This window comes from Musa acuminata, unplaced genomic scaffold, assembly GCF_036884655.1.
Source record: "Musa acuminata AAA Group cultivar baxijiao unplaced genomic scaffold, Cavendish_Baxijiao_AAA HiC_scaffold_720, whole genome shotgun sequence".
In the NCBI taxonomy this organism is placed as follows: Eukaryota; Viridiplantae; Streptophyta; class Magnoliopsida; order Zingiberales; family Musaceae; genus Musa; species Musa acuminata.
In genome coordinates, this window is record NW_027020951.1 from 1 (window position 1) to 13967 (window position 13967).

The 13967-nt window shown below is 32.2% G+C and overlaps 1 protein-coding gene across 1 annotated transcript; it reads right to left on the bottom strand.

Moving 5' to 3' along the window:
- Positions 1-3360: 3360 nt before the first annotated feature.
- On the bottom strand, positions 3361-8250 carry LOC135663447 (NAD(P)H-quinone oxidoreductase chain 4, chloroplastic). The gene has a single exon (XM_065176828.1). It carries the CDS (start codon positions 7425-7427, stop codon positions 6015-6017), a length of 1413 nt encoding a protein of 470 aa, XP_065032900.1. The 5' UTR covers positions 7428-8250; the 3' UTR covers positions 3361-6014.
- Between the last annotated feature and the right edge of the window lie 5717 nt (positions 8251-13967).

Genomic DNA, 13967 nt, shown 5'->3' on the forward strand with positions numbered 1-13967 from the left:
CTTATATTGGGAATTACAATAGGGGTACTAGTAATTGTGTGGTTAGAAAGAGAAATATCTGCAGCGATACAACAACGTATTGGGCCTGAATATGCCGGCCCCTTGGGAATTCTTCAAGCTCTAGCAGATGGAACTAAACTACTTTTTAAAGAAGACCTTCTCCCATCTAGAGGAGATGTTCGTTTGTTTAGTATTGGACCGTCTATAGTGGTCATATCAATTCTACTAAGTTATTTAGTAATTCCTTTTGGGTATCGCCTCATTTTAGCCGATCTCAGTATAGGTGTTTTTTTATGGGTCGCCATTTCAAGTATTGCTCCTATTGGGCTTCTTATGTCAGGATACGGATCGAATAATAAATATTCCTTTTCAGGTGGTCTACGAGCTGCTGCTCAATCTATTAGTTATGAAATACCATTAACTCTATGTGTGTTATCAATATCTCTACGTGTGATTCGTTGAACATGAACTTTATACTTCTTTCCTAGAAGTAAAGGAAAGAAGTTGAATGTAATGTATTGAATAGGTATTTTATTTTTTATTCATCATTCGGGTCAATGAGTTAAACCAGATAGTTATATGAGTGAAACAAAACAACTTAGAAGTTTGCAGTAAGAAGATAAAATCTCATTTCATATGTACAAGAATAAAGTTGAAGTAAACATAAGCAGTGTAAACTGTTTACCCCAAGATTAAGATTCTTTCATTAGTCATCATATCTTGGAGCGGGTGTAAAAGATCAACTGTATGGAGTTTTCATTACTGTCTTGTATTTATTACCATGCCGTAGATCAATCAAAAATCAGTGGACGGTTAGGAACACCAAAGTGCACAAAGGATTAGTAATAGAGATAATGTAAGGTATCAAAAAAAGAGATATTTCTACAATTTATAAAACGAATAAAAATAGGGACTTTAAGTTGGTTTATATTTATAAATTTATAAAATATAAATTTATAAAAAAAATAAAAAAATGAATAAAGATATTGATGCATAAAATAAATAAAAGAATAGATAAGAAGAGATTCGTCCACCTCCCATGGATTTGATTCCTTCCCCTATAAAAAAACTTGCAATGCCAACCCCATTTGTAATTCCATCAATTATATATCTATCAAAAAACTGAGTTAGTTCGGTTAATCCCCTTATACCCATGGTAAAAACCTTAGTATAAAAAATATCTATGTAACCACGATTATATGACCAATTGTATATCCCATTTTTTATTTGGTCCAAGAGAATCCTTTTAGGACCACCTTTTACAAATGCATTGATAAAGTTCAAATTCCGGAAAAACGAATAAGCAGACCCATATAAGATATATGCTATGAATAGTCCGGAAATAGCTATACTTACTGAAAAAATTGCATTTGTAAAAAATTCATACCAATCCACAGAATAACTCGAATTTGGATGGAAAAGGTTTGTGAGTGGAGTTAACCATTTGGATAATATATCCAAATCTATTACTCCTTGATCAAAATGAATTCCTATTGATCCAACAAACAAAGTAAATAATACCAATATAAGCAGAGGAAATAGCATAGTATTGTCCACTTCGCGAGGGTACATAGAAGTGTACTTTTTTTCGAAAGAAGTATTAAAGTATCGTATGCATTTTTTTAGATTATTATCAATTTTATACATATCCTTTGAAAAAAAGAAGACCCTATTATTCATTGTTGATAAAGGTAAATTTCTATTGACTGCTTTGGCTACCTCCTTTCCCCATAGAGATATTGAATAGGACGAACTATTTTTTGTGCTACTGTAATCTTGAAAATGAACGCGCAAATGTCCATCAAAGGTAAGTAAATACACCCGAAACATATAAAATGCAGTCAATCCTGCTGTGAAACAAGCTATTATTGCGAAAATTGGTGAATACAACCAACTATCATTAAGAATTTCATCTTTGGACCAAAAACAAGCAAGAGGTGGAATACCGCAAATAGAAAGTGTACCCAATAAAAAAGTAGTTCTTGTAATTGGAACATATCTTCTTAAACCACCCATAAGAGCCATATTCTGACTTTTTTCTGGCGAATATCCAACAATAGGTTCCATTGAATGAATAATGGATCCGGATCCCAAAAACAATAAAGCTTTAGAATAGGCATGGGTAATCAAATGGAATAAAGCAGCTCGATAAGAACCTATACCTAGAGCTAACATAATATAACCCAATTGAGACATTGTAGAATAGGCTAAACTTCTTTTTATATCTCTTTGAGCAAGAGCCAAAGTAGCTCCTAGTAGTACTGTTATTACACCTATTAAAGATATGAAATTCATTATGTAAGGTATAGCTATGAAAATAGGAAGAAGTCGAGCTACAAGAAAAATTCCTGCTGCTACCATAGTAGCAGCGTGTATAAGAGCCGAGATGGGAGTGGGTCCTTCCATGGCATCGGGTAACCATACGTGAAGGGGGAATTGTGCGGATTTAGCAACTGCACCAATGAATAATAAAGAGGCACACAAAGTAGCAAATAAAGAACTGACACCATTATTATGGATCAAGTTATTAGTTATTTCGAACAAATCCCGAAATTCGAAACTACCTGTTATCCAATAAAAACCTAAAATTCCTAATAATAAACCAAAATCCCCTACACGGTTAGTTACAAAAGCTTTTTGACAAGCACTTGCTGCAGTCGGTCGTGTGAACCAAAATCCTATTAATAAATAGGAACACATCCCCACCAGTTCCCAAAAAATATAAATTTGTATCAAATTGGAACTGGTAACTAATCCCAACATGGAAGCATTGAAAAAACTCATATAAGCAAAAAATCTCAGATATCCTTGATCATGAGACATATAATTGTCACTATAAATAAGAACCAAGATTCCAACAGTAGTAATTAGTATTGACATAATAGAACTAAGTGGGTCGATCAAATATCCGAACTCTAAGGAAAAATCATTATTGATGGTCCAAGACCATAGATATTGATAGATAGAACTTCCATGTATTTGTTGAATAGATAAATTGGCTGAAAACCCCATAACTATACTTAACAGTAAAACACTAGGAAAAGCCCATATACGACGAATATTTTTTGTTGCTGTCGGAATCAGTAGAAGTCCAAATCCTATTGACACAGTAACTGGAAGTGGAAGAAAAGGTATTATCCATGCATATTGATATGTATGTTCCATAAGAAAACAAAATGAAATCTTTAATAATTCTACTATTCTAGTCTAGTCTTAGTAGAATATTCTATTCTGGTAATTTATAGCCATATTATATAGTATAATAAGAAAAAAGAGTTATACCAAAAGGAGTACTTGATTCTAATTATGTTTTAATAAAATTATATGTTTTAATAGGTTTAAAATATATTTTCAAACAGGTTTTAAATATATTTTTTTAATAGGTTTTAAATATATTTTTTAATAGGTTTTAAACATATTCGAAAATGCTTTTTTTAAAACTATTCTACCAGGGAATAAGTATAGATAATGACTAAAAGGAACAATCTATTTTGAACAAAACAATACATGTCTTTCACATACAACGATAAAAACTGGTAACCCTTTTTGAATGGCAGTTCCCAAAAAGCGTACTTCTATGTCAAAAAAACGTATTCGTAAAAATATTTGGAAAAAAAAAGGATTTTTAGCTGCAGTAAAGGCTTTTTCCTTAGCGAAATCGGTTTCCACCGGACGTTCAAAAAGTTTTTTTGTGCAACAAACAAATAATAAAGTCTTGGAATAATCGGAATTGACATACCCGAAGAACTTCGAATTTTTTAAGATGAACGATTCACATTAATTAATGTATTGAACTCCTCAATATCAATATGAGTTAGAACTAGCTGTTGTAGTATGTAGATGTGGTATGTAGAATAAAGGTATGTATATCGAATTCTGAATATTTTTTCTATCTACTTTTTTCACAATAGAAAAATATTTTTCTATTGTGAAAAGTAGAGTATGATTACGATAGAAATGAAAATTCTTTTGTTTCTTATATGCCTAACAAAAACCTAATTAGTTTGGTAAATCTTACCATTATGCATTATATATATAATGAAGAGACCATTATATATAATATGAAGAGTATTAATACTCTAATGATACTAAGGAATGATACTAAGGTGTCGAAATCGTTAGAAAATTTCAAATTCTTTTGATTTAGTGATGAAATTGTTATACATATGAAATCCTGGTTATTTAATCTTCTTCATTGAAAAAAAAAATATTTTTTTTTTCATTTTGTTTGAATCTATGAAATCAAATCGGATAAATAAAAAAACGAATCAAAAAATAGAAAATGAACAATTCTTAGTTCTATACCTCGACAGACAACAAAACTATTGAGTTCTAACTGTTTTGGAAGAACTTAGTTTCTAGTACGCGAAAGTTTATTATTAAAACTAAACTTACTAAAACTAAACTTACTTTATTATTAAAACTAAACTTACAATGATCCCAACTAAAGATTCTTTTTTTGAATAGAGATTCAAATAGGAATTTAAATGAATTTTGATTTATCGATTCTAATGTTTACTAAACTATATTGAATCCTTGATTCTCGACGATTCAACATGAATTGACTATTATTATTTCAAGTAAGCCGCCATGGTGAAATTGGTAGACACGCTGCTCTTAGGAAGCAGTGCTAGAGCATCTCGGTTCGAGTCCGAGTGGCGGCATCCTTGAAATCCTAGAAAATAAATCCTCTAAAAGAGACACAATGGATCCTATAATGTATTCAATTCTCGATTTAAATTCTCTAATGGGACCCCTTTTTATGATATTTACAACTTTAGAACATATATTAACTCATATCTCTTTTTCGATAATTTCAATTGTGATTACGATTCATTTAATGATCTTATTAGTCCGCGAAATCGTAGGATTGCGTGATTCATTGGAAAAAGGGATGATAGCCACTTTTTTCTCTATAACAGGATTATTAGTTTCTCGTTGGATTTCTTCAGGACATTTTCCGTTAAGTAATTTATACGAGTCATTAATCTTCCTTTCGTGCAGTTTCTCCATTATTCATATGATTTCCAAGATGGGGAACCATAAAAATGATTTAAGCACAATAACCGCACCAAGTACCATTTTTACACAAGGGCTTTGCCACGTCGGGTTTTTTAACTGAAATGCATCAATCCGCAATATTAGTACCTGCTCTACAATCTCAGTGGTTAATGATGCACGTAAGTATGATGTTATTAAGCTATGCAGCTCTTTTATGCGGATCACTATTATCAGTCGCTCTTCTAGTCATTACATTTCGAAAAAACATCGATATTTTTTGTAAAGGTAATAATTTCTTAATTAAACCATTTTTCTTTGGTGAGATTCAATATTTGAATGAAAAAAGAAGTGTTTTTAAAAACACTTCTTTTCTTTCATTTCGAAATTATTATAAATATCAATTGACTCAACGTTTGGATTATTGGAGTTATCGTGTCATTAGTTTAGGATTTACCTTTTTAACCATAGGCATTCTTTGTGGAGCAGTATGGGCTAATGAGGCATGGGGATCTTATTGGAATTGGGACCCCAAGAAACTTGGGCTTTTATTACTTGGACCATATTCGCGATTTATTTACATACTAGAACTAGAATACATATTAGAAGTAGAACAAATCAAAGTTTGCAAAGTATGAATTCGGCACTTGTGGCTTCTATAGGATTTCTTATAATTTGGGTATGTTATTTTGGAATCAATCTATTAGGAATAGGTCTACATAGTTATGGTTCATTCACATTAACATCTACTTGAATAAACTACACAGATAAATAATTGAATAAACTACATAAAGAATACATAAGAACATCATCCCATATATATATAAAAAGCTTCTTGTTTGTGCGAGTTTTTGAGAACCGTTTGAATCATTCCTTATTCAAAACGGTTCTCAAAAACTCAAAATGCATCTCATTACAATTCTAATTCACTTTATTCTTTTGCATTGTACAGCGAACGATTTTAAAAATCTTAAAATCAAAGACAAAAATTATATTTCCGTATTATTAATGAAAGACTATCGATGAAAGTAATTAGATAGGATAGCTTGCACCCTGTCAACTGATAGCGAGAGAACGAAATCCGGATAAATACCAATACCTATTACGGGTAGAAAGATACAGATTGAAACAAATAGTTCTCGTGGTCCAGAATCCGCAAAATTAGAGTTTGGAACATTGAATAGCTTGTATCCATAGAACATCTGACGTAACATAGATAATAAATAAATAGGAGTTAATATCATTCCAATTGCCATTACAAAAGTAATTAGCATTTTTGGCATTAAAAGGTATTTTGGACTAGTAATTATTCCAAAAAATACTAATAATTCCGCAACAAAACCACTCATTCCTGGCAATGCAAGAGAAGCCATCGAAAAACTACTGAACATGGTAAATAGTTTTGGCATTGGGATCGATACCCCCCCCATTTCGTCGAGATAAACAAGACGTATTCTATCACAACTCGTTCCTGCCAAGAAAAAAAGCGCAGCACCAATAAATCCATGAGAGAGTATTTGTAAAATGGCACCGTTGAGTCCCATTCCGGTTATAGAACCAATTCCTATAATTGTGAAACCCATGTGAGATACAGAGGAATAGGCTATTCTTTTTTTTAAATTCCGTTGACCGAGAGAGGTTGAAGCTGCATAGATTATTTGAATCGTTCCCACTATTACCAACCAGGGAGAAAATATAGAATGAGCGTGGGGTAATAATTCCATATTGATCCGAATAAGTCCATATGCGCCCATTTTTAATAAGATTCCAGCTAGAAGCATACATGTACTGTAATGTGCTTCTCCATGGGTATCTGGTAACCACGTATGTAGGGGTATAATCGGCGATTTGACAGCATAAGCAATAAGGAATCCAAAATATAATATTATTTCCAATGCCACAGGATATGATTGATTAGTTAATTTTGAAAAATCTAATGTGGGTTCATTAGGGCCATATAAACCCATACCTAGAACTCCTATTAAGAGAAAAATGGAGCCCCCCGCAGTGTACAAAATAAACTTTGTGGCCGAGTAGAGACGTTTCTTTCCCCCCCACATGGATAAAAGTAAATAAACAGGAATTAATTCTAACTCCCACAGCATGAAAAAAAGTAAAAGGTCTCTAGAAGAAAATAATCCTATTTGACCGCTGTACATTGCTAACATGAGAAAATAGAACAATCGCGAATTTCGAGTAACTGGCCAAGCCGCTAAGGTAGCTAAAGTGGTGATAAATCCTGTCAGTAAAATAGGTCCTATGGAAAGCCCATCGATTCCCAGTCTCCAGTGAAAATCAAAAACATCTATCCATTTTAAATCTTCCTCCAATTGGGTTAATGGATCGTCCAATTGGAAATGATAACAGAAAACATAGGTTGTTAGAAGGAGTTCCAACGAGCATATACATATAGCATACCACCTAAACATCTTATTTCCTTTATGAGGAAGAAAGAAAATGGAAGAACCGACGGATATCGGCAAAACAACAAGTATTGTTAACCAAGGAAAATAACTCGTGATAAAGACAAGATACGTTTGACCAGAAAAACCCGTGCTCGGAATAGAATAATATATTTTCTCGAGTACGGGCTTTTGTCGGTAAAGAGGAATCAATTGATTCAAGTGGATTTTTTTGTAACGTATCAATAACCTAGACCCATGCTGCGAGTTGTTTCATATGATAAATAAACACGGACACTCAAAAAATCCGTGGGGCAGGCGGATTCACATCTCTTACAACCCACACAGTCCTCGGTTCTTGGTGCGGAAGCAATTTGCTTAGCTTTACATCCGTCCCAAGGTATCATTTCCAATACGTCTGTGGGGCAGGCTCGTACACATTGAGTACACCCTATACATGTATCATAAATTTTTACTGAATGTGACATTGGATCTATAAATTCCAGATTTTAACATCAAAAATTTTCAATCTGGTAGAAAATTAGTATTTATATTATAGACACCAGACGAAGCAGTGGTTTATTAAAATTTTAAGAATCAATATATTTCTAAATCTGTTCATGAGAAAAAGCCAAGAGACTTTGATTTCCGTTTCAAAAATCATGATCATACGAGTCACATGTGTAAATAAAAATTGGCCGACAAAACAAATTGATCAATCATTCAAATCAATATTTCAATATTCATATTTTCAATATGAAATATGAATATATAAAAATAAAACTAAATTAGTAATTTAATTTATTTTCGTAATATGATTAACATATTATTATTTAATAATATTATTTTTATTATTTTATTATAATATTTATAATATTATGCAGTATATTATTATATAATACATTTATATTATTATATAATACATTAAAAATACATTAAAAACATTAAAATTTAAATACATTAAAATTAAATAAAATAAACAAATAAAAAACGAAATAAAAAAATTATAATACCAATTAAATTAAGAATATAATTATTTTTCATTAATGGAATATGAAAGTGAAAGAATAGAAATAGAAAAATATTCCAATTTCATTTATATTTTCTTATGCTTTATCATGTTGTGTGGTGTCTTGATTTATATGATCATTATAACTGATTATTCAATATATGATCATGATAATTATCACTAATTATTCAACAAATTCGATTGATTGATACGAGTTGATTTTCTGTTTCGATGAATCGACGAAACAATAGCTAGACCAATAGCTGCTTCAGCAGCTGCAACAGCTATAATAAAGATTGAGAAAATGTTTCCTTTTAATTGGCGACTATCAAATATATCAGAAAATGTTACAAGATTAATATTAACCGAATTTAGTATAAGCTCAAGACACATAAGTGCTCTAACCATGTTTCGACTTGTGATCAATCCATAGAGACCGATAGAAAATAAATAAACACTCAAAAAAAGTACATGCTCGAACATCATTGACTAACTCCTTATCAATCTCGATTCATTTCAATATGAACAATTGAAGCGATTCGATTTTTTATTTATTTAGAACTTCTAAAATTCTAAAAACTTTTTAATTCTTTTAAAATTCTAAGTATTTATTATTGGCGAGCCATAGTAATTGCACCTATCAAGGAAACTAAAAGAATTATAGAAATTAGTTCAAAGGGAAGATAAAAATCTGTCGATAAATGAATCCCAATTTGTTGAACGTTACTTATTAGGTCCTGTTCTATAATCTGGTTTGATCTTGTAGTCCAAATAATTCCGTACCATGACGTATCTGGTATAGTAGTAATTAGTGAAAAAAGAATACTTGTACAAACCAGTGAAGTGACTCCATCTCCAATGGTCCAAAAATACGAATCATTGGAATATTCTGAACCATTCATGAACATTACCGCAAATATGATTAAGACATTTACGGCTCCCACATAAATAAGTAGCTGTGCGGCAGCTACAAAAAAAGAGTTCGATGGAATGTAGAATAAGGATATACAAACAAGAACCAATCCCAATGAAAAAGCAGAATAAATAGGATTGGTAAGTAATACTACCCCCAGACCCCCTAATATAAGAACTGACCCCAGAAATGCTACAAGAATATCATGTATTGGTCCAGGTAAATCCATTATGTATAATATGTAAAAAAAAAAATATATAAGTCAAATCATGACCTTACTAAATGGTCCAGGAAAGGAAAAGGGTTACCCCATTTTTATTGTATATGATATGTTCCTAATTGAATTAAATCTTAATATGGATTAATTTAATATTAATTTTATATATAGATATAATTATTTTATTGGGCCAATCCTACTTACTTTTTATCCAAAAGAAAAAGAATAAAAAAAGTAGTTGAAATTGTATATTTCGAAATTCCCGTGATAAAAATATTATAAGTTTAAATCAAAGAGTGATTCTCACCAATCTATAGTTACTAATTAAATCTATAGTTACTAATTATTATTTGTAGTTACTGACCAACCAAAATAAAAAAGTTTTGATCTTTTATATCAAAACAAAATCTTAGTAATCGGTAATCGTTCTTGAATCAAAGGGTTTATCTTTATCTATTTTGATTTGAGTCGAATTCATAACTGTTTGAATTGTGTAATCTTCAATTACTGACATTGGTAACCGACTCAAAGCAATTTGATTATAATTCAATTCGTGACGATCATAAGTAGAAAGCTCATATTCTTCAGTCATTGATAAACAGTTTGTTGGACAATACTCGACACAGTTACCACAAAATATACAGACCCCGAAATCAATACTATAATTAAGCAATTGTTTCTTTTTCATATCTCTTTCCAATCTCCAATCAACAACAGGTAGATCTATTGGGCATACACGAACACATACTTCGCAAGCAATACATTTATCAAATTCAAAGTGAATTCGACCACGAAAACGTTCTGACGTAATTGATTTCTCATAAGGATATTGAATAGTTACAGGTAAACGGTTTGTGTGGGATAAGGTAATTATGAAACTTTGACCAATATACCTTGCAGCTCGTATTGTTTGTTGACCATAATTCATGAACCCAGTTACCATGGGAAACATATTGTAGATATCCATAAATAAATTGATGTTTCTTTCTCTTGTTTGAAAGAGGTTATGAATCTAGAATATCGTTATCGTATTCTGTTATTTTATAGTGAAACAAGTTGGGAAGAAGTTGTCAATAATAGATTACCCAAAGAAATAGGTAAAAGAAATTTCCATCCAAGATTTAATAGCTGGTCCATTCTCATCCTAGGTAAAGTCCATCTTGTTGTGATAGAAATGAACAGAAACAAATAAGCTTTAACTAATGTAATAAAGATACCAATTGTCATTCCAAAGACTCCAGCTATTTTTTTTATTCCGAAAAGCTCAGGAATGGATATGTACGGAATAGATAAATTCCACCCACCTAAGTAAAGAACCGTTACGAATAACGAAGAAGCTAATAGATTTAGGTAAGAAGCAAGATAAAATAAACCAAATCTGATACCAGAATATTCGGTTTGATAACCTGCTACTAATTCCTCCTCTGCTTCTGGTAAATCAAAGGGCAATCTCTCACATTCAGCTAGAGAAGAAATTATGAAAACTATAAATCCTATGGGCTGACGCCATAGATTCCACCCCCAAAAGCCATATTTGGACTGTGCTTCAACTATATCAACTGTACTTGAACTGTTAGATAATTATAGTCGATAATAACATTACTGTTTCCATCGCTATTCCAAAACCGTACATGAGACCTCAGCTTCATACGGCTCCTCTATGGCCACAAATAAATGTAAGGACTAGTTCGATATTATCACCCCTTTTCTTTTGGGATAACTAGAATAAAGATATATCAGAGAGTCCGAAATTAAACCAATGGAATTCCGTTTGCTAGAATAAGAAAAAGTGCTTCGGAATTAATCTCATCCCTTATGATAATAAAAATGTATTTTTCTTTGTTCGGTAATAACTCAGCCCTTCAATAAAATACTCGTTATATCAATAAATCTAAAGAATTTAAAGAATTAGGAATTAGTCCATTAATTGTGATAGGAATTCCACCCATATGGATGGGAAAAAAGAATAAATAAATATCTTTTTTTTATTAATTCGATTATTACATTCCATTTCTTTTGTTCCTGTTCTTCTATCTCAGAAGAGGGTACTTTGAAAAAAAAAGAATAAGGGATTAATTCGTTCTGGATAGTCATTTCTTTAATCAGTGAATAGGAGCATACTCTAGATCGGAATCGTAGGGAAGTACTGCTTGATCATTTCTACCAACTTAAAGTCCCTATTTTTATTCGTTTTATAAATTGTAGAAATATCTCTTTTTTTGATACCTTACATTATCTCTATTACTAATCCTTTGTGCACTTTGGTGTTCCTAACCGTCCACTGATTTTTGATTGATCTACGGCATGGTAATAAATACAAGACAGTAATGAAAACTCCATACAGTTGATCTTTTACACCCGCTCCAAGATATGATGACTAATGAAAGAATCTTAATCTTGGGGTAAACAGTTTACACTGCTTATGTTTACTTCAACTTTATTCTTGTACATATGAAATGAGATTTTATCTTCTTACTGCAAACTTCTAAGTTGTTTTGTTTCACTCATATAACTATCTGGTTTAACTCATTGACCCGAATGATGAATAAAAAATAAAATACCTATTCAATACATTACATTCAACTTCTTTCCTTTACTTCTAGGAAAGAAGTATAAAGTTCATGTTCAACGAATCACACGTAGAGATATTGATAACACACATAGAGTTAATGGTATTTCATAACTAATAGATTGAGCAGCAGCTCGTAGACCACCTGAAAAGGAATATTTATTATTCGATCCGTATCCTGACATAAGAAGCCCAATAGGAGCAATACTTGAAATGGCGACCCATAAAAAAACACCTATACTGAGATCGGCTAAAATGAGGCGATACCCAAAAGGAATTACTAAATAACTTAGTAGAATTGATATGACCACTATAGACGGTCCAATACTAAACAAACGAACATCTCCTCTAGATGGGAGAAGGTCTTCTTTAAAAAGTAGTTTAGTTCCATCTGCTAGAGCTTGAAGAATTCCCAAGGGGCCGGCATATTCAGGCCCAATACGTTGTTGTATCGCTGCAGATATTTCTCTTTCTAACCACACAATTACTAGTACCCCTATTGTAATTCCCAATATAAGGGTCAAAATGGGTACAAAGATCCATATGAGTCCATATACTTCTTTTAAGGATTCCGATATAGAAAAAGAATTGATAGTTTGTACTTCTGTCGTATCAATTATCATTTCAACGATCAACCTCTCCCATAATGATATCTATACTACCTAGTATCGTCATGATATCAGCCAATTTCATTCTTTTAACTAGCTGAGGAAGAATTTGCAAATTTATGAAGCCGGGTGGACGAATTTTCCATCTCCAAGGGAAAACACTATTATCTCCTATCAAATAAATTCCTAATTCCCCTTTTGGGGCTTCTACTCTCACGTAAAGTTCTTGTTTCGACAATTCAAAATTGGGTGAAGGTTTTTTACTAATAAATCTATATTCAAAATCATTCCATTCGGAATTTTTTGCTCTATCAAAGCGTCGGACTTCTAAATTCTCATAGGGTCCTCCAGGAATTCCTTCTAGAGCCTGTTGAATTATTTTTATAGATTCCCTCATTTCACCGATTCGTACTAAATAACGAGCTAACGAATCTCCTTCTTTTTGCCATTGGACTTCCCAATCGAATTCATTGTAACACTCATAATTATCAATTTTACGAAGATCCCATTGTGTTCCAGAAGCTCGTAACATCGGTCCTGATAAACCCCAATTTATTGCTTCCTCTCCACCAATAATGCCCACTCCTTCGACTCGCTCCAAAAAAATGGGATTTCGCGTAATGAGTTTTTGATATTCAACAATTCCTGTTAAAAAATAATCGCAAAAATCCAAACATTTATCTATCCAGCCATAAGGTAGATCGGCAGCTACTCCTCCGATGCGGAAATAATTATGCATCATTCGCATACCTGTGGCGGCTTCGAATAAATCATATATCAATTCTCTCTCTCTGAAAATATAGAAAAAGGGAGTCTGCGCGCCGATATCCGCCATAAAAGGCCCAAGCCATAACAAATGAGAAGCTATACGGCTCAGCTCCAGCATAATTACTCTGATATAGCTAGCCCTTTTAGGTACTTGAACATTTTCCAGTTGTTCTGGTGCATTTACCGTTATTGCCTCTGTGAACATAGTAGCTAAATAATCCCAACGTGTTACATAAGGCAGATATTGTATAATTGTTCGGTTTTCCGCTATTTTTTCCATCCCTCTGTGTAAATAGCCCAATATGGGTTCACAGTCAATAACATCTTCACCATCGAGAGTAACGATCAGTCGAAGAACACCATGCATTGATGGGTGGTGAGGACCCATATTAACTATCATGAAATCTTTTTTTGTAGCCGGTACAGTCATATCTTTTCTTCCTTAATTCATTATTTCATGAATTCCTCAAAAAAGTAGGAGGT

Bases quoted from the DNA above. Each gene is read 5' to 3' on its own strand.
- LOC135663447 (XM_065176828.1), bottom strand. From the start codon at position 7,427: ATGTTTAGGTGGTATGCTATATGTATATGCTCGTTGGAACTCCTTCTA.